Genomic DNA, 22,873 nt, shown 5'->3' on the forward strand with positions numbered 1-22,873 from the left:
CACACTCAGCTGGGGGCTTTGCCCCCTCCTCCCTGTGCACAGAGCTGGTGCCAGGAGCTCCCTTCCCAGTGGCTGTGACCTCAGACAATGCCCAGGAGTTGGTGGTGAGTGTGGCCAACCTATGACTCTGTGACCACAGAATTGGCTACTTCCACCCTCTCCCAGTTTTTGTGTCCTTGGGGGAGCTCCTCTCTCACTGCCTGTTCCCCCCAACCCCAGGGGGGCCAGTGTGTGGCTGGGCTGGAGTTTGGGCCAGCAGGAGGGAGGTGGTGGGAGACCCCCATGGCTCCTTTAAGAAACCCACAGCCGGCTCCAGAAACCAGCTCAAGGTCACAGCGGGAACCTGCGGACTTGGCAGCAGCCAGCAAGGGAGGAGGGATGAAGGGAGGGAGGGAAGCAGCCCGAGATCAAAATGAAATCACAGCCAGGGAGAGGGGCTGGCTGGCGGCGCCGCGGGCGGGAGGGAGGGTGGGGGGCAGCTGAGCAGGACATGGGTGGGAGTCCCACCCATGGGTGTCCCCCCACGGCTGTTGCAGCCCCAACCCCAGCACAGAGCTTTGAAGCTCCCCTGAGCACCCCAGCTCAGAGCCCTGTGCCCTCCGCAGCTCCAGCCAATGTAATTCCAGCCAAGGAAAGTCCCTTTGTGCCCCTGGAGCCACCCTGGGAATGCTGGAGTCACTTCCCTCCCACGGGACTTCCCAGGCTCCACAGGAGGCTTTCCAGCTCCCAGAGGAGCAGAGCAGGAGGAAGCTGCTGGCTGGGAGGGTTGTATCCTGCAGCTCATGGCATGCTCCAGCCCCAAACTTTTACCTTATTTTCTTTTACAGCAGCAGCTCCCTGAGTCCTGTGATCACTGCTGAGCCTCTGCCTTCTTTTTGGGCCAGGAGGACCTTTGGATCTACCCTCATCAGAGACTACAGTGGGCAAAACCAAGTCTTGAAAGGCTCAAGGTAGTTAATACAAATTACTTAAAAGCTCACAACGTTTCATTTCTTTAAAAATTTTGCTATTGAAATGAACCTCACAATTCTGGGTGCTCCAGTTTGCCCTCTGGGCAAGTGAAGCTGAGTGAAGTGAGAGCACGAGGGATGAAGATAAACACTCTTGGAGGAGGGATGCTCACAGCAGGATTGGCACATCCCTTCACAGCCCTGGGACCTGATCTGTCCCAAGGCCACACAGGGAGCCCCTGGCTGAACCCACTGGGGGTCTGGGGGCACAGGCAGGGGCTCAGGCAGGCCTGACCCAGGTTGAGGTTGAGCTGTGACTCCAAAGCTGCTCATTTTGGGGTTGGTTCAGCAATGCCCAGTTTTAATTTTCATAAGCAGAATTAATCTGTGGAGTTCTTTTCCCTTCCTCCCCCTCCCCTTTTTCTCCAACCCGCTTTATTCAAAGAATTTGATCATTTCTCCCAGGAGCTCAGCACCATTAACATTCACTCCCAACGCTGTGAGCTGGGCTGCATCCCCAAGTGCTGCTCCTGCTGCAGCCTTGGTACCCACCCAGGCTCAGGGGAAACCTGGTCATCAGCTCCTCCTTCCACCTCCTAAATCCACTCCTGGTACCCCCAAATCCACACCTGGCTGCCACAACATAGCAAAGGAGGATGGCACCTGAACTCCAGCTTTGCTCTGCTGGAGCCTGGCCTTCTCCAGCAGATTAAAGCCAAGGGGCCCTGGAAGAAACACCCAAGGCAGAGGAATGGCCAAGAGTTACAGGGTTTGGTGACTTAAGTCAAGAAGATTGGTGACCTGGGGCTTTCCTGGAGTTGCATAAATTTGCAGACTTGTTTTTCATTAATAACGGTTAACTAACAAATTACTGTTGTTATTATTACTATTATTACTGTTATTATCATTAATGTTATTAAATATTGCAGGCCAGGCTGCCTTCCCTGCTGTTGGCGCAGCTCCATCCATCCAGCACCGTGCCTTGGCTCCGAGTGCCTTGGCTCCATAGGTCTGTGTGCTGTAGATCTGTGTGGAATCTATAGAATCTATACGGGAAGGTGTTTGATCTGAGAGCTTGAGAGGTTGGAGGGGGCCCAAGAGCTTGGGAAATTGGGAACTGAGGAAACTGGAACCTGGTAGGTTTAATGATTGGCTGGATTGTGGTGGGGACCACCACAACCTGTGCCCAAACCCAGCTGAGTTTCACCCCTGGGATTCCCCAAAAGCTTTCCTGACCCCCATTTCAGGCCCTTTTTTCCTCCACAGGTGCTCCAGCAGCAGCACTAACCCACACGTGCAGCCACTTGCTTTGCATCCAAAGGGATGCTGATGGGCAGTACCAGTCCCAGAGAGGAAAAAGGGACTTTTGCAGCATCTGCTGCCTGTTGGATGCTGTTGAAGGCAGCACTGGCAGCACCTGCCTGTGTGCAGGCACTGAGCTCACCTGTGCCCACCACGATGAACCATTTCCTTCCTGAACATGAGCCCTCCCGGGATGTCCTGCCTGGGAAATGAAATCAGCTCTGAATGGGAAGTGCAACCAAGCTGGCCCAGCCCAGGAAGAAAAAGAGCAGCAAAAGAAAAACAGATTCAGAAGCTGGGAAAAAAAAAAAAAGTAAAATGCTGTGTGTGCTGCTGTCCCTGTCACTCCCCCCACGCCCACAGCCATGGTCGGCAAGGCTGGCTCGTCCCACCAAGGTGGTGCAGAAAGGGGTGATTTTTGTTTTAGCGGGATTCCTGCTTCAGCACAGTCCTTTTCTTCCAGTTCTGGCTCTGGAGAAGGGAGCAGCTGGGTGCTGAGCCCGCCACAGCCCAGCCGTGCTGCCGGGCGAGGGCAAAGAGGCGTTAGCTGCGACGGGAGCCGAGCGCTTTATTTTTAGTCTTGGTTTAACAAGTATTAATTAATAAGAGTGCAAATGCTAATGCCGAGATGACACAAACTGCGTCGCCTGAAATGAATGTTTGGGGCTTGTCTGTGCCAGGATTTACAGCCGGGTGGGTTCACAGGGGCGAAATCATTGCTCAAACTGCAAGGATAAGCTGAGCCGGCTCCTTCCCACCGAGAGCGGCATCGGCCGTGCCGCAATGGGATGTGCCGGGGGCTCGGGGCCGCGCAGGGGGCTCGGGGCTGGGCGCGGGGATGGGCTCGGGATGGGCTCGGGATGGGCTCGGGATGGGCTCGGGATGGGCTCCGGGATGGGCTCCGGGATGGGCTCCGGGATGGGTTCAGGGATGCGCTCGGGGATGGGCTCCGGGATGGGTTCAGGGATGCGCTCGGGGATGGGCTCGGGGATGCGCTCGGGGGTGGGCTCGGGGATGGGCTCCGGGATGGGATCGGGGATGGGTTCGGGGATGGGTTCGGGGATGGGTTCGGGGATGGGTTCAGGGATGCGCTCGGGGATGGGTTCGGGGATGCGCTCGGGGGTGGGCTCGGGATGCGCTCGGGGATGGGCTCGGGGCCGGGCTCGGGGCTGGCTCCGCAGCAGCGCCTTGTGGTGCCACACCAGCTCATCCCTGCCTGCCGAAACCTTCCCAGGAAGTTTTGCAAAGTGTGGATTAGTTTAGTCTCTGCCCGTCGGAGGTGCAGGGTCATACCTTGCAGAAGGATTCTTTCACCTAGTGAAGACTTCAAGCTTTGGAGAAAAGGCTTTTCTTTCGCCTGGCCAAATCCCTCTGTCCTGCTCATTCTCTGCCTGCATCTTCTTGCCCTGAGAGCTGGGCTTGGCTGGGGGGTTGTCAGGAGGCTCGGGAGAATGAGGTGAAGAAATACCCCATGGCAGTAAGACTTGAAGAGTTTTTCCCATCAGCACCAGCATTCTGTCTGGTTTTGCTGGCATCATAGAAATTATGAACTTGAAGCTCCATCACTGTTAAGGCTGGTTTTAGGATATTTTTGGGTTTCCAGTGAGGTGCTGTGAGACAGTGATGGTGGCTTGGGGTCTTGTGGGTTGTCCAGCGACTTAAACCTCTCCAGTGGGGTTCTTGAATCAGTGAGGGAAGAGCTCAGTCAGGCCAGATCCAGGCCGGGTTTTCCTCCTTCTTTCTCCTCTCAGCTGCAGGCAGGAGGGAGCTGCTACCTGCCTGCCACAGCTGCTGCTGCTGCTGCTTTGGAAGCCCAGCCACCTCCAGCAAGCCCTGCTCACCCGGGATGGCAAGGCAGAGAGCTGGAGGCCGAGGAGTGTGGCCAGTGCAAGCCACGCTGGCCACTGCACTGAGAGCCAGGGACACTGCTCGGTGTCCACACTGCATCCTCCCACTGCATTCTTCTGCTGCATCCTCCCAGGGCACACCTCATCCTCCCCAGAGTGCTCACTGCATCCCCCAGCCCCTGAGCTGGGGCAGAGATAGGAGCTGGCAGGACTCCCATGGGGGACTGGACCCCTCAACCTTCCCATGCCGGGGGTCTCCCTGTCACCTGAGGGGGCTCAGCTGTGATTTTGGGAAAGCCAAGAGGGGCTGAGTTGTTTTTTTTTCAATGGGCTGGAAGGATACAGCACTGAGAGTCTGCAGGGGGGTGTCACTCACCAGGGTGATGTGGTGGTTCAGGGTGAGGGGGCACAGGGTGGGACTGTGGGGTGCTCCACTGAGTGCCAAAAAATTCCTGGTCTGGGGTTTGGGTGGTAGACTGGAGCCAGTGCGTCACTAGGGCAGGTTTCTTGGATACAATGGTTAGATCTTAGAAATTAAAACAATTTAGCCCAGCCTCATCCAAGCCAGCAGACAGCCCTGCACTGGGGTTGGGTCTGAGGATGCTCTGCAATGGCCCCTCACAGCCCCTCACCACCCCACAGGGACCCAAGCAGGGCACTGGGGACCACCGAAGAAATGCCCACCCATGGCCTCAGCAAACTCCCCCAGCTCCCCTCGGGCTGGGTGGTGCCGTGGCTGGGTTTTCCAGCGCAGCATGGTGTGGTGTGGCCCAGGGCTGCCTCCCCAGACAGCGCTGCCACGCTGCTCTTCAGCGGCTCTGTTCTATCATCGAATTTTAATTTAGTTAGTTGAGTTCTTTAAACAGTGTGAACTTGCTAAGTGCTTTGCATATTTTATACTCATGAGTAACATTTATCAAACAGAAAGTACAATTAATCAAAGAGGGGAGCGTTTGTAACTTGGAGCAGTTTGTATTCTCTGTCTTTTCCTCCCTGCTGTACCTTTTCTCTGTGTCCCCCTCCTCTTCCTCTTCCTCTTCACTGCCCTGCTCTGGCCAGGGAGCCAGGACATACATACTCCCTCTCTCCCCCTCTTTCCTCTCACCAAGACCAGTACACCATACAAACACATTAAAATGGTTTTTATATTATGTATGTATGTGTGTATATCTATACATTTATATATCTATATCTGTGCACCTATGTATGCATATACCTATATCTATCTGACTATCTGGTATGCAAATATATGTGTATATATGAATGATGTATATGGTAGGCTGTATATATAATATTTGTAAGAATAAATGGTCCATTTATACTATATATGTGTATATATACACATATGTACACAGTTATATTCACACTATTATGCACACATTGTACGTATATACATATGGTATTTATATATATTCACTATACCCATTATCTACGAGCTGCAGTTTATAGTCTATCACATCTATTATACTACATATAATAAATATGGTTTTTACATTTTGGGCTGCTGAGGGTTCAGCAGTGTTGGTGGTGGTACTGCAGCCTCCTGACAAGAGCCAGCAGCCAAGGGAGTGAGGTGGGATGGACAGTCCCAGCCCTGAGCTGTGCTGCATGGACACCTGGCCAGCAGAAGTGCCTGGCCAGCTCCAGACTGTTTGGGGACAGCGACCAGTGGCTGGTGGCAGGGACATGGGAAGCCCTGACAAGGACAAGAGTGTGGCTGCAGCCCCCCAGCCCATGTCCCCTCTCTTGGCTGGGTGCTTGGCATGAAGCACAGACCAAGGACTGCTTCTGGAACAAACAGGGACGATGACCTCTGTCCCCCAGGCATCTGTGTTAAGTGCAGAATCACCCAAACCATGTCAGCTTTTGGCTACAAAGGGCAACACAGAAGAAGCCCCTGCTGGTACCTGGAGAAGGACTGGCACCAGGGCTGGAAGGTGAGAGGTGACGAAGGGACCTCTGCTGTGTCTCTGAGTGCTTTGGTGGCTCTTGGCAGAGCATGGAGAAGCCCTGACCTAATTTGTTTTGACTTCCCAAGCCTTGGCCATGGCACAGCAGAGCTGGCTGAAGGAGCTGGGCAAACGTGGACACGGGGTAGGTTTGGCCAGGGTTGAACCCTGCTGCCGAGGCAGAGCAGAGGAGATGGGAACATCCCCTGTGGTTCCCAGGAAAGCACCTCAGGGCTCCTGCCATGGCCTGGGAAGTTTCAGTGCTCTTTTAATTGCCATCAAAGGCAGCAAACGGGGCAGGAGGTGCCCACCTGGACCCGGGTTAAACGGCACCGAGGGAAGGGCTGTGCTGGCACTGCAGGACCTGCCTTACAAATCACCTGCAACAACATGTGCTGTCCTGGTCACCTCCTCTCAAAAATGATAGTGCAAAATTAATTAGAATTAATTAATCAGAAAAGGGTAATAAGGGTGATTAGGCACCTGGGGAAAAGGAAAAAAAAAATATTCCTGAAGAGCAATCGCAGCACCATGATTGCCTTGGAAGGTGGCGAGTGAGTGGGAGCAGGAGGGAGGGCGTGCATGGAAACAAATGGGCTGGAGAGAGGGGTCTGGGGGTGTTTTCTGTCTCGTCACACAAGGAATTACTGAGTGACAAGATTGAAACCCGTCAGAGGAAAAGCATTTCCCAGCAGCAGTGACCACGGGGAGGCAGCTGAGCCCAGGAAGGCACGGGCGGCTCTGCGGCGTGGCTGGAGCTGTGGCTGCTGCTGCCACTCTTTTTTACAGATTTGGCTTTCCACAAACTGGCCCCAAGGCTGGACCTGCAGAGAGTGGGACTCAACAGGGAGTCCTCAGTGCTGGGACCCTCATCCCCAGCTGGGCTCAGAAACATGGCAAGCTCAGGAACATTCAGTTTAGTTTTCCTTTTAATTTTCAGCCACACTCTGTTACCTTAACGAAATTAATAACAATAATAGTATCAAATCAAAGGAAACATTTGCAAAGAAGACCTGTCCCTGATCTAAGGCAACTGCTGCAGATTTCATTGGAACCTGAGGGGCCAAAGCAGAGCCCCAGTCCCTGGAGGGGATGGAGCACCATTCCCTTCCTGCCATCATGAAGGGTTTTGGCAGTAGGGAAGAATGGAGGAGGTGGATGGGGCTTAATGGAAAGAGTCTTCAGGAGTCCCAGCGCAGCTCAGTGAAATAAAAGTGCCTTTTGTTGGGGAAGCAGAGACAGCAAATACTGTAGGCACCATGGAAGACACGTGGCATGGATGGGATGCAGGTGCCCATTGCCTGCTTGAAAACACAGGTGACAACTGGAGCGATGCAACGGCTGCTGGCAGCTTCGGCGAGGGGCAAACTGCTGGGTTTGGGTCATTCAGGTGCCCGTGCATGGGGACACTAACCCCCTGCACCTCCCAAACACCCCTCCTACCTGTGAGCAGCAAGGCGCCACCACCTAGCGCTCAGTGTCCCCTCCCTGGTGACAAAGAGCCTTGTTTCTTTAAAACATAAAAAGCAAACTGCAAAAAGCAGTGCTTTTTGTGCACAGAGATGCTCTTACTGTGTCCCCTGCTCTGCAGTTGACTTAACACATGCTCCTGGTGTCAGCACTGAGCCCCCAGCTCAGGTCACTGCTGTCCCCAGCACACTCGGGTCCTTTCACAGGGACTCAGGGCACCTGGGAGCCCGAAAGCTGTCCCAGGCTCTGTTTGCTTGCCCAAAGGTGGCGACTCCATTTCTGCATATGTCCCATGGAAGGATGGCAAGGGGCTCTATCCCTGAGGCCATGTCCTGGTTGTGCCATGGATTTTTGGATGGCCATGGGCTAAGCAGCTCTGTTTTGGGGACAGCAAGAGTTGTTTGAGCCATTAAGACATTTTGGGAGAGGTAGGTGCTGGGAATGGGCCCTGGTCCCCCTGTGCCCATGCAGGACTGACCCTCTGGTCGCTGCCCTCTGACAGGTTTGGGTGACTGCAAGGAGGTTTTGTCCCTGCAGGTTTTGTGAAACTCGGTTTCTGGGGAAGATGAGGGAAGGACTCAGGTCATACCAGAGAGCAGAGAACCCACACCAGCCTCCATTCCCCGCAGACACGACTGTGCCAAGGCAGCGTTGTCACTGTCACTGTCCCTGTCCCCACAGCAGTCCCCTTCCTTGGGCCGTGGGCACCCCCAGGTCCCGTTAACCCCGTCCTGCTGGGGGTCCGAGACCCCCGGAGGGGAGGGGACACGGCCACGGCCGTGCGGAGCCGCCGGGGCTCGGCAGCGCTGGCACGGGAGGGCGCGGGGAGCCGGGACCCGCGGGTCGGTGGGACCGGAGCCGGCAACGGGCACAGGGGGCACCGCTACGGGAAGGGATGCGAGGGGCCGGTGCTGGGGCTGTCAGTCGGTACCGGGGGTGTCGGTACCAGCTGTCTCGGTGCCGGCTCTGTCGGTACCGGGGGTGTTGGTACCAGGAGTATTGGTACTGGGGGTGACAGTGCCCGGTTGTTGGTACCGGGCTATTGGTACTGGGTGTGTCGGTACCGGTGTGCCGGTACCGGGGTGTCGGTACCGGGTGTCGGTGCTGGTGTGTTGTTACCGGGGTGTCGGTACCGGGGTGTCGGTACCGCGGTGCCGGTACCGGGGTGTCGGGCTCTGTCGGTACCGGTGTGCCGGTACCGGGGTGTCGGGCTCTGTCGGTACCGGTGTGTCGGTACCGCGGTGCCGGTGCTGGGGTGTCGGGCTCTGTCGGTACCGGTGTGCCGGTACCGGGGTGTCGGGCTCTGTCGGTACCGGTGTGTCGGTACCGCGGTGCCGGTGCTGGGGTGTCGGGCTCTGTCGGTACCGGTGTGTCGGTACCGCGGTGCCGGTACCGGGTGTCGGGCTCTGTCGGTACCGGTGTGCCGGTACCGGGGTGTCGGTACCGCGGTGCCGGTACCGGGTGTCGGGCTCTGTCGGTACCGGTGTGTCGGTACCGCGGTGCCGGTACCGGGTGTCGGGCTCTGTCGGTACCGCGGTGCCGGTACCGGGTGTCGGGCTCTGTCGGTACCGGTGTGTCGGTACCGCGGTGCCGGTACCGGGTGTCGGGCTCTGTCGGTACCGGTGTGCCGGTACCGGGGTGTCGGTACCGCGGTGCCGGTACCGGGTGTCGGGCTCTGTCGGTACCGGTGTGTCGGTACCGGGGTGTCGGGCTCTGTCGGTACCGGTGTGTCGGTACCGGGTGTCGGGCTCTGTCGGTACCGGTGTGTCGGTACCGGGGTGTCGGGCTCTGTCGGTACCGGTGTGTCGGTACCGGGTGTCGGGCTCTGTCCCGCTCCCCCTCAGGACGCGCCGAAGTTCCCGCGGCGCAGCGGCGGGACAACAGCGCCCCCTGGCGGCTGGGACGGGGCACGGCGGGAGGGGACGGGACGGGACCGGGACAAGGACCGGGACAAGGACAACGGCGGGACAGGATCGGGGCTGGAGCAGGAGCCGGGACGGGGACACCCCCGCGGCTTCTTGTTCTGGCGACGCCGGGTCCCGTCACCCCGGTGCCAGCCGGCCGGGCTCCCGGGGTATCCTGCCCCTCGAGAACCGCGCGGTACCTGCGGGCTCCCCTGGGGCTGCCCGGTCCGCCCCAGTCCTTGCACCCCTGTTCCAGTCTGTCCCAATCCATCCCAGTCCGCCCAGTCCGTCCCAATCTGCCCCAGTCCTTGCACCCCTGTTCCAGTCTGTCCCAATCCATCCCAGTCCGCCCAGTCCGTCCCAATCTGCCCCAGTCCTTCCACCCCTGTTCCAGTCTGTCCCAATCCATCCCAGTCCGTCCCAGTCTATCCAAATCCATCCCAGTCTATCCCAGTCCGTCCCAATCCATCCCAGTCCGTCCCAGTCCGTCCCAATCTGCCCCAGTCCTTCCACCCCTGTTCCAGTCTGTCCAAATCCATCCCAGTCCGTCCCAGTCTATCCAAATCCACCCCAGTCCATCCCAGTCCGTCCCACCGCTGACCACCCCGGCCCCCGGCCCGGAGCGCCCCCGCGCGGGCAGCAGTGTTAGAGCAGGGCAGGGCCGGTTCGTGACGTCACGGTGACGTCACCGCCACGCCGCCGCCTGGTTGGTCCCCGCGGCCGCCGGTCCCGTGGGGGCGCAGCGCGCGGCCGCCGCCGGAGGTAACGGGGGGGCGGGGGTCGCGGCCGGGCCCGGGGCAGCGGCGGCAGCGGCGGGAGCGGCGGCACCCCGGGCACCCCGGGCACCCCGGGCACCCCCGGGCACCCCCGGGCACCTCCGGGCACCCCGGGCAGCACCGGCACGCCTCTCCACGGGCCGCCGCCGCAGAGGGCGGCCGGCGGAGCTGCCCGGGCCGGGGCCGGGGTAGGGCTGCCCCCGTGGGCGGGAGGCGAAGGGGCCGGGTCGGGCCGTGCAGCGGGGCCGCCCCTCGCCCCGCACCGGCTGCGGTAACACCCCCGGGCCGGGTGGGACCCCCGAGCCCCCGCGGCGGCACCGCCTCAGCCCCTCGGCCTGCGGAGCCCCCCGAGAGCGGCCCCGGGCTCGGGGCCCCGCGCTGCGCTGACCCCTCCGCGCCGTGACCTTCCCCCGCGGCCGCGGCAGCCCCGGCCTGCGCTGCCCGGCTGCCGCGGGCACCGGCCGCGTGTCGCGGCTCCTGCGGCAGCACGAACGCTCGGGTTCGGGTTTAGGTTCGGGGCACTGCGGCTGGGTGCTCTCTGCCTCTGCTGGCAGCCTGTGGCACCCTGAGAAATGAGTCGCCAGGGACTCACCGAGCCAAAGCCAGGCCAAGGAATGGGGTCACTGCCGGGAGGGTGAGCCTGGGTCCCAGCCCGTGAAATCGGACAGGAGCACTGCTCAAATTGGAGCACAGACAGGGGCGCTGGAAGAGAACCCTCCATGCACTGGCTACACTCATGGCTCTGCCTCTGAGCTAAGGGGCAGCAGCAGCTCCTGTCCCCCAGCCTGCTGGGAGTGTGTCTGTGGGGCTGGGCTGTCTCTTACCTGTGGTTTCCTGGGGCCATGGTCACACTTACAGGACTAGAAGGGTGACTGGGCACTTAAATCCAATCTTCTCTGCTCCTAGATCACAGCGTAGACCGGCTCCTGGCACCACTGAGCCAAACTGGATTTCCACCGGTGACCTGTAAGTTGAGATGCCATGTCCCCCTTTCCTATCCCTAGGCTGTTCGAGGCCACGTGGGGCCACCAAACCTGTCTAAGCTGCCATAGAAAAGGTTTTGTGTCTAATAGGGTATTTGCTAGCAAATTCAAGCCACGAACTCTATATATTTCTTTATTTGTAAAGGTGTTTGAAGTCCTTGAATTTACCCTTTGGCCACCTTAAATCTAGTTTCTAATCCCCAGCGCAGTTAATCAAATCCATAGTGGTTTGAATTATGAGATGCCTGGGGGGGATTTATAGCTTGTATTGCTGATTATACCTTGACTTTATTATATTGCAAATATCTAACTTATGGTCACGGCTGAGATTTACAATCCTCAGGTAGGTGCTCAGGATAACTTTTAGCAACTCGAGATGTAATTGGAGGTGACTGATGGGGTTGTCGCCACACATAAACCTGGAATCTGTACAATGTTAAGGCAGGGAAAGGAGAGGCAGAATAGGTGAAAAGGGTGGGTCAGCCTTAAAATATAATTGTATAATTACGTGTATTGCTGAGCAAGGCTCTGCCATGGCTGTTCTGGCTGAGGCATCTGCCCAGGGAGTGGTTTTGGGCTTCTTGGTCTCCAGAAAATACCAGGATTTAGATCTTTGTTCCTTCTTGCTCTCAGCTGAAGGTTTTTGTAGTTTGCAGTAGCCCTGGGGAGGGGGAAGGGGTGATAAAGGTGATAAAGGTGTGGGGTACTGGCAGAGCTGACTCATTCCTGGCTGGTTTGGGGTTCTCCCATCCCAGGGGAGCAGCGAGTCCTGTGCGGGCACGTGCCCTTGGCCAGCATGACCAGCGAGGTGGTGGAGAACGAGTTTGAGTTTTACTCCAAGGCAGAGAAGTACTGGAAGGATGTGCCCGCCACGGTGGATGGCATGCTGGGGGGCTACGGCCACATCTCCAGCATCGACATCAACAGCTCCAGGAAGTTCCTGCAGAGGTTTCTGCGGGTAGGTGGCACAGTTTGTCATGCTCATAAAACCCCACCCTACTCCCAGCGTGGAGCTGGGCTCTTCCCTCTGAATTGCTCCATGGGATCCTCTGTGTGGTTGTGCCGTTTCTCCTCTGTGGGATTCACCCCTCACGGTGGTTGTTGCAGGATGGCCCCAACCGGACGGGGACAACCCGTGCTCTGGACTGCGGGGCTGGCATTGGCCGGATCACCAAGCGGCTGCTGCTGCCCCTCTTCAAGACAGTGGACATGGTGGATGTGACAGAGGACTTCCTCACCAAGGCCAAGAGCTACCTGGGAGAGGAGGGCAGGCGAGTGCGCAACTACTTCTGCTGCGGCCTCCAGGACTTCAGCCCTGAGCCAAACTCCTATGATGTCATCTGGATCCAGTGGGTCATCGGTGAGGGTCGCCACTTGTGGGGTCTTTCCAGCCTGTCCTGTTCCCCTGAGGGGCAGGTACCCTGTGCACTGGGGAGAGCGGCTTGAGGTCTGCCTGGAGGATGAGGATCACAGCAGGGGTGGGGGCCTGGGGCGGGCAGTCGTCCCCCATCCCATGGAGGGGCCCTGTACTTTTCCCCCCAAGCCCTCAGAGGCCAGAGCAGAGATGTGGGTTGGATGGAGTTGAGTAGTGAGACACAAGCTGGACACTCCCAAGCTAAAGCTGTCCCTGCAGACGTCTCAAGTATTTGGCCATTTGGATCTGGAGGGATCCCAAATGCAGCTTCTGTGTTTCCTCCCCTTGGTCACCCCTGCCCTCTAACCCCTGCTCTGCCCCTCCAGGACATCTCACTGACAACCACCTCTCCGACTTCCTGAAGCGCTGCCGTGCCGGCCTGCGGCCCAACGGCATCGTGGTCATCAAGGACAACATGGCTCAGGAGGGGGTGATCATGGACGATGTGGACAGCAGCGTCTGCCGGGACCTGGACGTGGTCCATAAGATCATCCGCAGAGCTGGGCTGCACCTCTTGGCAGAGGAGCGCCAGGAGAACTTCCCTGATGAGATCTACCACGTCTACACCTTTGCCATGAGATGAGGGCAGCAGGAGAAGGTCTCTCCCGTGTCGTGACTCCCCTCCCAGGGGCTGGTGACAAGGACGGGACTTTGTCTTCCAAGTGCTGCTGTTTGTGAAAGAGGTGTTTGCCAAATACATTTTCCTGCTGTTGCACTTCTGCACGTGAGGTTTGTCGGATGCATGTCGGCTCCGTGTCTCCCTCAGGGGCTCTGGACAGGAGCACGAGGGTTTTCCATGCACGAGGTGATCCATGGGCTGGAGCAGTTGCTGGCTGCAGTGCACAGGGCTCCTGCTCATGAACAGGAGCTTGGGGCATGCACTGGGCTCCATTCCTTACTTGGGTGTTTGACCCCTTCCTGCTGCTCAGCAATGAGCTGTGTAAGGCAGAGGAGAAACCTCAGCTGTTCCCCTGTGGTAGTGTGGGGAGGCAACACCAGGTTCTGGGGCTTTGAGGGGGCCTCACCTTTAAACCCCTGAACAGGACTCCTACATGAGCAGTGAAAAGGGAGGTGTGTGTGACCCTGGGTCCCCACATCCTCCTGCAGGGATGGGCGTGTCCCAGACAAAGCCTTGCAACCCCGGCAGTGCACTGGTGTGGTCTGAGCTGCTCCCAGACCCACCCAGGCTGTCACCTCCAGCTCCATTGCTGTACTCCCCCAGCACCCCACACCATCACCTGGCTTTGAGCACTCCCATCCTCTCTTTGGCCATATTCCCTTCATTTACCCAAGTCTGGCACTGACCCAAGGCGGCCAACACTGGCACAGCAGCATGCCAGAGGTGAGCCCAGGTGCAGAGTTGGCTGCAGCTCAACCCTCCAGCCATCCCCCCATTCCTGTCCTTCACCCCACCTCTCCTAAGGAAAAACAAGCCCCTGTTGTTATTATAGAAGGCCTTGTTTAATTGTTCAGTTCCCATTCCAGACACCAGGGCAGAATTTGATCACATAACTGGATTTTTTTAAGCACCAGTTCATCAGCACACACAGTTCCAGTTTCAAATGCCAGTGAATCCCAGATCCACCTGGTACAAACTGTCTTTAGCCAGAACAGATTTTTCATCTTCTGCATCTGTACCCCATGAAAAACAGTACAAACCAGCAAAACTGTGTGGGGCTCAGCTCTGTGGCCAGCCTTTGGCACGTCACGAGGAAGCAGGTGCCTAGAAAGGGGAGCCAGGCAGCTGTGGCAAGGCTGGAAAATGAGCCCTCCAGGTGCAGCAATTCCTTCTGGGAAGGAGGCACTGGAGAATAAGATCCTGGAGTGGTCACCAAGGGAAAGAGCCATGGAATGGGGAGACACAAGGCACACAGCTGCTGACTGCCCATTCCTCATCCTTGCACAAGGACACACCATGATGTTAGGAAACATTGTGTGTGTTTTGGAGCCAAATAACTCTCACATGTCCTTGGTGGATATTCCTCTATGCCAGGATGGGGTGCAGAAACTCAGAGGGCGTGGAGCACTCAGGCACTGTTGCCAGCCCCACTTCCCTTTGCTCCCATCCCCGGTGTCAGAAGTGCACATTGAGCAAGGAAGGCATCCACACCCACAGGGTGATGCTAGACCTGCTTCCACCACCAGGACCAGAGGCAGGAAAGCCAGAACACCTCTTCCTTCTCCCAGCACCCTGAGGCATCTCCCAACTCCACTGGACATCTAAGGCACTGCATCACTCACCCATGGCAGGGCTGGGAGAGAGGACAGACTGCCTGTCCAGTCACAACCTCCAACCCACTGATCCTGACCCCAGGCCTATGCTTATCTCCCTCCAAACCAGCCCCAGTATCCAGCTCCCCCATGCCCAGGAGCTCTGCCTGCCTCCCCACGACATGCCCCAGAGCAACGTGACCTTCACAAACACAGGTGTGACGTTGTGCCCAAGAAAACACCCCCAGAATGCCACAGAGAGGGGCTCCGTGGACAGCACCTCTTGCTGCAGAGAAAACTGTCCCAGAGCAGAGATGGTGGCTGTAGGCACAGCAGGACTGTGGAGGGAGCAGACAGAGAGGCACTGGCAGGCTCACAGGTCCTCGTGCCCAGCAGCAGCGTGGTCGATGAGGAGGTACCACTTCAGCCGGTCTGGGAGAGGCAGAGCCTTGATTTTGTCATCCACTGGCCACGGTTTCAGGCGCTGCCGGATGAACACCCTGCACAGGTGTTTCAGTGCCTGCGGCGAGCGCTCCAGCTGCTTCAGAGAGCAGAACAGAGTCTGGACCTTCTCCCCATGGAACCTACAGCTGCTGGTGTTGACCTCAAAATTGCTGGGCAGCTGGATGGCTTGTGAACTGGCCATCATGAGTTCCAGCAGAGTCTGACCCTTCTGCATGAGGTCTGAGGAATAGGTTTCATCATCAAAGCGACTGAGGTGCCAGCAGAGGTGCTCAAAGGCGATGTGGAAGCCGGACCAGCACGAGGGACCATGGAGGGAGCAGTTGTAGGCAGCGCCTGACTCCAGCAAGAACCGCAGCAGGGGGAAGTAGTCTTTGAAGCTTTTTAAGCAGAAGTGTGTGAGGGACTCCGAGGCTGGGCACTCGCTGGGGTTGGCACCGTGGGCCAGCAGCAGCTGTGTGACACGGAAGCAGAAGCGCTCGATGTCCTCGGCCTCCTCCTCGGTGTAGCTGTACGCCATCTCTCCCAGCAGGTAGATGACATAGGTGAAGACAGTGTCACCATCTTTGGTGGCAGCCCTGACATCTGCGCCTGCAGGACGGGACAGAGAACATAACTGACACTGCAGAGTGTGAGGCCAGGCCAGCACCAACTCCAGCACCCCTGGGCTTTTCTCTGACTCCATAAAGGAGTCAGGAGAGCAGTGCCTGGTGCTGCACAAAGAATCAGCCAGCCCAGAAAGGGAAGAAGGTTTTCTTTACCTCCTTCCAGCAGGAGACGGATGCTGTCAGTGTTGTGGATCTGGCCACTGTCACTGCTGGCCAGGGCATGCAGCAGTGCTGTCTTCCCTGCAATGGAGCAATCAGTCACAGATGACAGGGTGACACCCCAAAAGGCAGGAAGGAAAACAACCCGCCCCACCCACCAGACAGCCAAACGTAGGGAGTGACAACCAGTCTTCTGGCAGAGGCTTCCACTGTCCCCATGATGGTGCCCATCTGTGGGGACAGTCAAAGACCACACGTGCAGGGCTGATGGAAGCCTCAGTGGGTCTATGTGCCATGGAAGAGTGAGTTTTAGAGCAAGCGCTCTAGGACAACAGAAGAACAGCCCCACCCCACCTCCCGTGGACTGCACAGAGCTAGGTTCAGCCCTTTTCACACAGCCAGCACACCAGGAGAAAATATTGAGTGCAGGGAGGTTCTGCCAGCTTCCTCCCAGCTCCCACACCCGACTGTAAGCAGGGAGCAGGCGCAGCAGCAAATGGCCCAGCCCTGTGCCCTGCCCCAGCCCACCCTCAGCTGGGGGAGCCGGGCGGGGCGCACGGACCGTTCTTGTCGGCGGCGTTGACGTCAGCCCCCAGCCGCAGCAGCCGCCGCAGGCACGGCAACCGCTCGGGCTCCTCGCTGGCCAGGTCCAGGGGACTGCTCTCATGGATCTGCAAAACAGTTAAAAACAGTTAAAACACACTGGCAGATGTTGGAGTCTGTGAGTGTCAGCAGGGAGTTGCTGTTGGGGTTTTATCTTGGCCACAGTAAGTTTATCTCTCCAGCCTCCTCCCACACATCGCTCCAAGGCAGGGGCTCAGCCAAAGCCAACATGACCTTCAGGCACAGCACCACGGACAGTGGGCACAGGGATGTGCCAAGGGGAAGCAGCACAAGCAGGAGGGAAGCAGGAGGGAAGCAGCAGGGCTGTCCCCACACAGCAGAGCAGCTGAGGCCTGGCCGTGCCCAGGCAGCGAGGCCGTACCCGGTCCCTGCGGTTGATGTCGGCGCCGTGGCGCACCAGGAGCTCCACCACGTCCGGCTGGTTGCGCAGCACCGCCATGTGCAGCGGGGTGTAGTAGGTGACTGGGTCTGAGGACAAAAACAGTCAGAGAAAACACAGGGCTTCCCCAAAACGGCCCCAGTGCCTGCCAGGAGTGGAAGGGGACAGCTGGGGAGGGTCCTGGGAGCACAGTGATGCCTGAGAAAACAGGCACAGGCACCCCGGGTCCTGCTGCTCCAGTGGTTCCATCCTGCCAAAAGCCCCCCTGGTGCTCCTCGGTACACACAAGGCACATCCACACTACTCCAGCAAGGAGCAGGAGTGTCTGAGCTGGCAGCAGCCCCTGTTTGTGCCCCAGCTATCCCCACCTGCCAGGGCAGCTTCTCATCTGCCGGTTCCTCCTGGCCCAGCCTCCTTCCCACCAGCCTCACCTTCAAAGCTGAGGTCAGCACCAAATTCCAGGAGGATTTCTGCAGCTGGGACAAGCCCCAGCTCGGTGACCTTCAGCAGGGCATAGCTCACACCTTCCTGATAAAATGGGGAGTGGATCTCCCTCTCCAGGACTCTTCTCACAGCTGAGAGCTGGCTCCTGTCACTGTCCAGGCAGGCAGGGCTTGAGACACACAAAAACCCAGCAGTTACTCAGTGAACACAGCTCAGGTGTGCAAGGGTCAAAGTGGCACCAGGGAAGAAGGAAAATCCCTGGTCTTCCCTCTGGTCCCATACCCAGTGGGTCTCTGACCCGCTGGTTGTGGGGTTACACAGCAGCCTCAGGGCTGAGCTGAGCCCCAGTTTAGGCTTTGTTGCCAGGGGTCAGGCAGAAAGGGCTGTTCCTGGGGAGCCCCCACAGCTCCTGTGTTTGCCTTGCTGCACCTCCCTGTTCCCAAAGAACAGCATCAAAAGGAAGGTCTGTGGGATGAGCTGCTCGCCAGGACTGGAGGCTGTCCAAGCCAACGCTGTCCAATCTTGGCCACCTCCCTGAGCTCCAACCATCCCCCAGAAACACCCTGGGGTGTTCAGCCCCCTGCTCTTACCTCTCCAGGGAGCTCTGTCCTTCCGTGTCAGGGGTGGCCAGCAGCCCCAGGAGTTCATCCACCAGGGGCTGGTACTCCAGGACGATCCTGCGGAAGCCGTGCAGAAAAGGCATTGTGCTCTGCCCTGCCCGGGGCCTCCAGCACAGCACCCTGTCCTCCGAGGGGCTTCTCCCTCCTTCCAAACAAACGAGGCTTTCAGCAGGTTTGAACATAGAAGAAAACACAGCCTCCCCCTCCTTACATATAAAGGCAGCACAGGGATCTCCTCCCACACAGCGATCTGGTGTCTCCAAATGATCTCCTGCGCTCTGCAGTTATCTGGGCACGGCACGGGAACGCCCAGGCGGAGCCAGGACGGGCACAATGCCCCTGTGCCAGGAGCCAGCCTGGGGGTGCTCCGAGGGGTCTACAACCAGCAAAGCCCTGCCTGGCTTTTTGGGAGAGGGGCTGGAGCCACCCCAGGGACCGCCCACCCCGCAGATCCCTCCTGGGGTTCAAGCCCAGGAAGCCCCAAAATCCCCGGGCAGCCCACGGCGAGGGATGGGCAGGAGCCCCCAGACCCCAGCGGGAGGAACACGAGACCCTGCACAAAAACCACACATCTTCATTCCCTTATTGCTCTTTACCGAGCTGTAACAGCCAAATTAAAATAAGCTAGTAAAAAACAACACTAATTTTTCTGCTCGTTTTACAATGCTCCAAAGCGGGAATATTTTTGTTATTATCAGCACGTACGTGTAAATAAATAAATAAATAAATAAATAAATAAGGGCATGCACCACTCCTGACATACAAATATTTTTAGGTGCATTAAACACACCATCACACCTTTCCCTGAGGAGGCAGATCAGGCTATAGCGGCGGGGGAAAAAAAAAAACAACAAACGAGTCCACAAAGCCCGGTTCTTTTTCACAGATAAACACCCACGAATTGCAATGCAACCCCCGCCGAGCAGGGCGGGAGGGAAGGGAGGCCCCGGCAGCGCCCTCCCCGCACGGCTCCCCGCGGCCCGGCCGCCCCTCACCTGCCCGGGCACCGGAACCGCCACCGGAACCGGAACCGGAACCGGAACCGGGGGCGTGGCCTGGCTGGGGGCGTGGCCTCGCTCAAGGCGCTGCCTCATCGAGCGGCATTGCGCATGGGCGTGGCTTTAAAGGGGCGTGGCTTCAGTGGGCGTGGCCTCGCACGGGGCGTGGCCGTGGCGGGCGCGGCCAGCAGGGGGCAGCACGCGGCCGCGCGCGGGATGGGGGGGACGGGGGCATCCCCCGGGGTCCCCCCTCTGTCCCCCCCTTTTCCCCCCCTCTGTCCCCCCCTTTCCCCCCCTCTGTCCCCCCTTTTCCCCCCCTCTGTCCTCCCCTTTCCCGCCCTTTCCCCCCCTCTGTCCCCCCCCGGGGCGTCCCCTCTCTTACGGGTGTCACGCCCCGCCTATCCCCTTCCTCGGTGTCCTCCCCCGTCCCGGGTGTCCCCCCATCCCGGGTGTCCCCGTTTTCCCCGATGTCCCCCGTCCCTCTGGAGGACCCACCCAGGCCGGGCTGGCTTTGCTGGGAGGTGGCACCCAGTGGCTGCCGCCCCCCCGGGGCTCGGGGTGGCTCCGGTGCCGCTGCCCGCAGCGCCTGGACCCTCCCCTGCTGAAAGAGCTACCAGGGGGAGCATTAGCCCAGGATTTATTGGTACTATTATGATAATCATCATTATTTTTATTATTATTCTGGCGGAATCCGCCAGAGCGGGGAGCTCTGGAGAGCGGCAATAACTGAAGCCGCCTTGGGTTTCCTATTTACGTATTTATTTTATTCCGGTGGAGCGCTTCCAGATTCCAGCAGGCAGCCGTGGCCTCGGGGCAGAAGGGGCGAGGAGGCCGCCCCGGCTGGGCATTTTTCTGACATGCTGTCACGGTCCCCCCTGTTTCCCACCCTTCCTTTCCTCACACAAAGTGGGGTGCCAGGCTGGAGGTCCCCAGTGCTTGCAGCCCCTGGACCCCGTGCCCACCTTCAGGACAGGGCTCTTCGCAGGGTGGCCCCGGTGCCACCAGGACTTGGTGCTGTGCAGTGGCACCTCGATCCTGCACCCCTCCTGCAGCCCAGCAGCCCCCCTGGGTGGGGTTTTGGGGTGTCATCCCCGTGTTTGCCTGAGTAGGGGTGGAAATAACCCCATCCAGCCCGGGCAGGGAGCAGAGGGGAAAGCAGAAGGGAGAGTGAGGGACGGGGGGGATTTGTCCCTCTGCATAGGGGGGTTCAGCTGGCTTCAAACCAGAGCAGCCTGGCTGGGGGGACCCCATCTGGGGTGGGCTGGGCAGCTGAGACCCTCATTCCAGTCCCAGGTAAAGCCACACCCTGGGCCCTCTGTTCCCAGTAAAGCCCAAAAAGCCACAATCCAAGAAAACCCTGGACCCTCCACAATTCCAGTGGCAGCACGGGACACAAACCCCATCCCTGTCTGTGTGGCACTGGTGGGCACTTTGGGCAGAAATCGCTTCTCCTTTCCTGCTGTTGCTGGGAAAGGAGGGCTGCCAAGGCAGGGTCACCCCAGTGCCACCTCTGCCCCCAGCCACGCTGTCCCTGAGGATGAGAGGGGACACCGAGCTGCCCCAATGTGCATTTTTAGGAGCCCCACAGAGGCTTTTCCCCCAGTTTGAAAGGAGCTTTTGGGGACACAGTGTGGGACCAAACCTGGCTCCAAAGCAGCCCTGGGAGGTGACAAACCAGGAGAGCCACGGGCTGAGCCCTTCCCTTGCCAGCAGCACAGTGAGCCCACGCACGTGGGAGTCCTCCCTGCCACGGCCACACCACGGGACACAGCGCAGGGAGATTCCCCAGCCCCACATTTCCTGGGAGCAGAGATTCTGCTGGCAGGGCCGGTCTGGCCGTGCTTGGGCGGGTGTTTAGTGCCTGGTGGGAGAACAGCACCAGGCTCTGCCCCTTCCTCCCCACGGCCTTGGCGGGGCGGACTCGGAAGAATGCGAGTTGGCCATCCATCAGGGAGACACAGCAACAGCCAGCCGAAGAAAGAGGGGCATTTTAGGAGGAAAGCCAGGGAAATTTGATCATTAAGAAATCCTCCTGGCTGTCTGGGGGAATTTAATTAAATTGCTGGAAAGGGCTGTAAGCACATCTGGATCCAATATGTGCCGCTTTGATTTTTTTCTTTCTTTCTTTCTTTCTCTTTTTTTTTTTTTTTTAGTTCACTCTTTTCCCATCTCGCTGTTGAAGGAGGGGGGGAATAAAAGGGAAATAGCAGAGCCACGGAGTATTGGTTCATCTGGGACTGACTGGGATTCCTGGCAGGGAAAGAAAGAGAGGGAGAGAAAGAAAGAGCAGAAGAGAGGCAGAAAGAGAAGGAATGAGAAAGCTGGGAGAAAAATCTTCAGCAAGGGCCTTGCTGGAGTATTTTATAATGCCACCAACCACAGAGACAGGGAGCTAGGAGGCAATGGGGGAGCTGTGAGGGCTGCAGGGGAGAGGAGGAGGAGAGGAGCCAGCGCAGGGCATGCTGTACTTTTGGGGTCTGGCAGGGATGGAGGGAGAAAGAGGAGCTGCTCAGTAAATCCAGAAACACCATTCCTGCTGGGAAGGGCAGGGCTGGGCACGGGGGACTCCCCCAGCAGCTACTCCTGGCTGTCACCCCTGCGGGTGGCACTGCCCTGGCCCCTGCCTGATGCCCCGGGGGCGGAGGGGGTGCTCTGATCCCCAGCCTGGGCAGCACACGGGCCGGGCACACACCCCAGAGCCCTTTCCTGGTCCTGGCCAGGCACTGCCAGGCCCCCGCCATCCCCCACACCCTCCTCTTTCCCACTCCTTACCCCAAGCATCCTCCAGGCAGCAGAGGTGCAACTCCACGGTCAGAAAATCCTTCAGCTGTGGGCGAGCCAGCCCAGCTCTCTGCACCAAAACATCCACAGGGCGAGATTTTGGGAATGTTAGGAGGGAACTCCTGGGTACCACAAGGAGCAGCACCATCCCAGGCAGTGCTCCAAGGAGGCTGCGCTGCCCCTGTCCACGGTTTTGGGGTGAGGAGGGGCTGGGGCTGGCAGAGCACATCCAAATCTGTGCCGTGCCGAGCAACACGGAAGCACAAGGTGTTAGCGCAGCGTGAGAGAAATACCAGGAAACCCCGAGGAAACACAAACTGAGATTACCAAACAAATATTATATTTTCAATCTTTTTCTTTCGAGAGGAAGATGAAGGACTGGCAAAGAGAAACACATCCATGCCAAGGGCTGCAAACCTGGCAGGCTCTGGACAGACAGATCCTCACCCTGAGGAGCCCAGCACAGCCCAGCACAGCCCAGCACAGCCCAGCACAGCCCAGCACAGCCCTGAGGAGCCCAGCACAGCCCAGCACAGCCCAGCACAGCCCAGCACAGCCCAGCACAGCTCTGAGGAGCCCAGCACAGCCCAGCACAGCCCAGCACAGCCCAGCACAGCTCTGAGGGGCCCAGCACAGCCCAGCACAGCCCAGCACAGCCCAGCACAGCCCAGCACAGCTCTGAGGAGCCCAGCACAGCCCTGAGGAGCCCAGCACAGCCCAGCACAGCCCAGCACAGCTCTGAGGGGCCCAGCACAGCTCTTCCAGCTCAGTGCCTCTGCTTCATCACCCAGCAGTTCTGGCCCAGCAAAGCTGGACTCAGAGCTCACACCCAGCTCAGCAAAACCCAGGTGCTGCTGTCAGGTAAAGCAAACCTGCTCAGCTCCATCTCTGCACCACCCAAAGCTAAGAGTCACCTTGCCAGCTTCGAAGTCCAGTTTAAAACACAATTTTTACCAAAAAATTAAATGATAAGAGCTTGCACAAGCAGGTTA

General features: G+C 58.4%; 2 protein-coding genes and 1 long non-coding RNA gene across 11 annotated transcripts in view; 2 read left to right on the forward strand and 1 right to left on the reverse strand.

Annotated features, from left to right (window-relative positions):
* LOC144247411 (uncharacterized) overlaps nucleotides 1-2,890 on the forward strand; it is a 120,444-nt gene extending 117,554 nt beyond the window's left edge. For all 5 annotated transcript variants that reach the window (XR_014958778.1, XR_014958780.1, XR_014958779.1 and 2 more), the window contains 3 exons: nucleotides 828-950; nucleotides 1,880-1,959; nucleotides 2,217-2,890. This is a non-coding gene — a long non-coding RNA (uncharacterized LOC144247411). The remainder of the gene's footprint in view (nucleotides 1-827; nucleotides 951-1,879; nucleotides 1,960-2,216) is intronic.
* Nucleotides 2,891-10,147: 7,257 nt separating this feature from the next.
* NTMT1 (N-terminal Xaa-Pro-Lys N-methyltransferase 1) lies at nucleotides 10,148-13,310 on the forward strand. 2 transcript variants are annotated; one of them, XM_021551413.4, is made up of 5 exons: nucleotides 10,148-10,386; nucleotides 11,105-11,164; nucleotides 11,937-12,139; nucleotides 12,289-12,541; nucleotides 12,922-13,310. In XM_021551413.4, the coding sequence occupies exons 3-5, from the start codon at nucleotides 11,978-11,980 to the stop codon at nucleotides 13,176-13,178; spliced, it is 672 nt and encodes a 223-aa protein (XP_021407088.1). In that variant the 5' UTR covers nucleotides 10,148-10,386; nucleotides 11,105-11,164; nucleotides 11,937-11,977; the 3' UTR covers nucleotides 13,179-13,310. The 2 variants fall into 2 exon arrangements, with proteins under 2 accessions (XP_021407088.1, XP_021407087.1); XM_021551412.3 differs by having other exon boundaries at nucleotides 10,148-10,184.
* Nucleotides 13,311-14,034: 724 nt separating this feature from the next.
* ASB6 (ankyrin repeat and SOCS box containing 6) lies at nucleotides 14,035-21,926 on the reverse strand. Of its 4 annotated transcripts, none has more exons than XM_085593891.1 (7): nucleotides 21,873-21,926; nucleotides 18,073-18,247; nucleotides 17,470-17,651; nucleotides 17,021-17,127; nucleotides 16,598-16,706; nucleotides 16,030-16,116; nucleotides 14,035-15,859 (listed from the first exon to the last, which is right to left on the reverse strand). In XM_085593891.1, the coding sequence occupies exons 2-7, from the start codon at nucleotides 18,183-18,185 to the stop codon at nucleotides 15,180-15,182; spliced, it is 1,278 nt and encodes a 425-aa protein (XP_085450017.1). In that variant the 5' UTR covers nucleotides 18,186-18,247; nucleotides 21,873-21,926; the 3' UTR covers nucleotides 14,035-15,179. The 4 variants fall into 4 exon arrangements, with proteins under 4 accessions (XP_085450017.1, XP_021407085.3, XP_085450018.1 ...); XM_021551410.3 differs by lacking the exon at nucleotides 21,873-21,926 and adding an exon at nucleotides 19,098-19,128; XM_085593892.1 differs by lacking the exon at nucleotides 21,873-21,926 and adding an exon at nucleotides 18,901-19,128.
* Between the last annotated feature and the right edge of the window lie 947 nt (nucleotides 21,927-22,873).

The sequence above is a fragment of the Lonchura striata genome, chromosome 17 (genome assembly GCF_050655825.1).
Source record: "Lonchura striata isolate lonStrDom1 chromosome 17, ASM5065582v1, whole genome shotgun sequence".
In the NCBI taxonomy this organism is placed as follows: domain Eukaryota; kingdom Metazoa; phylum Chordata; class Aves; order Passeriformes; family Estrildidae; genus Lonchura; species Lonchura striata.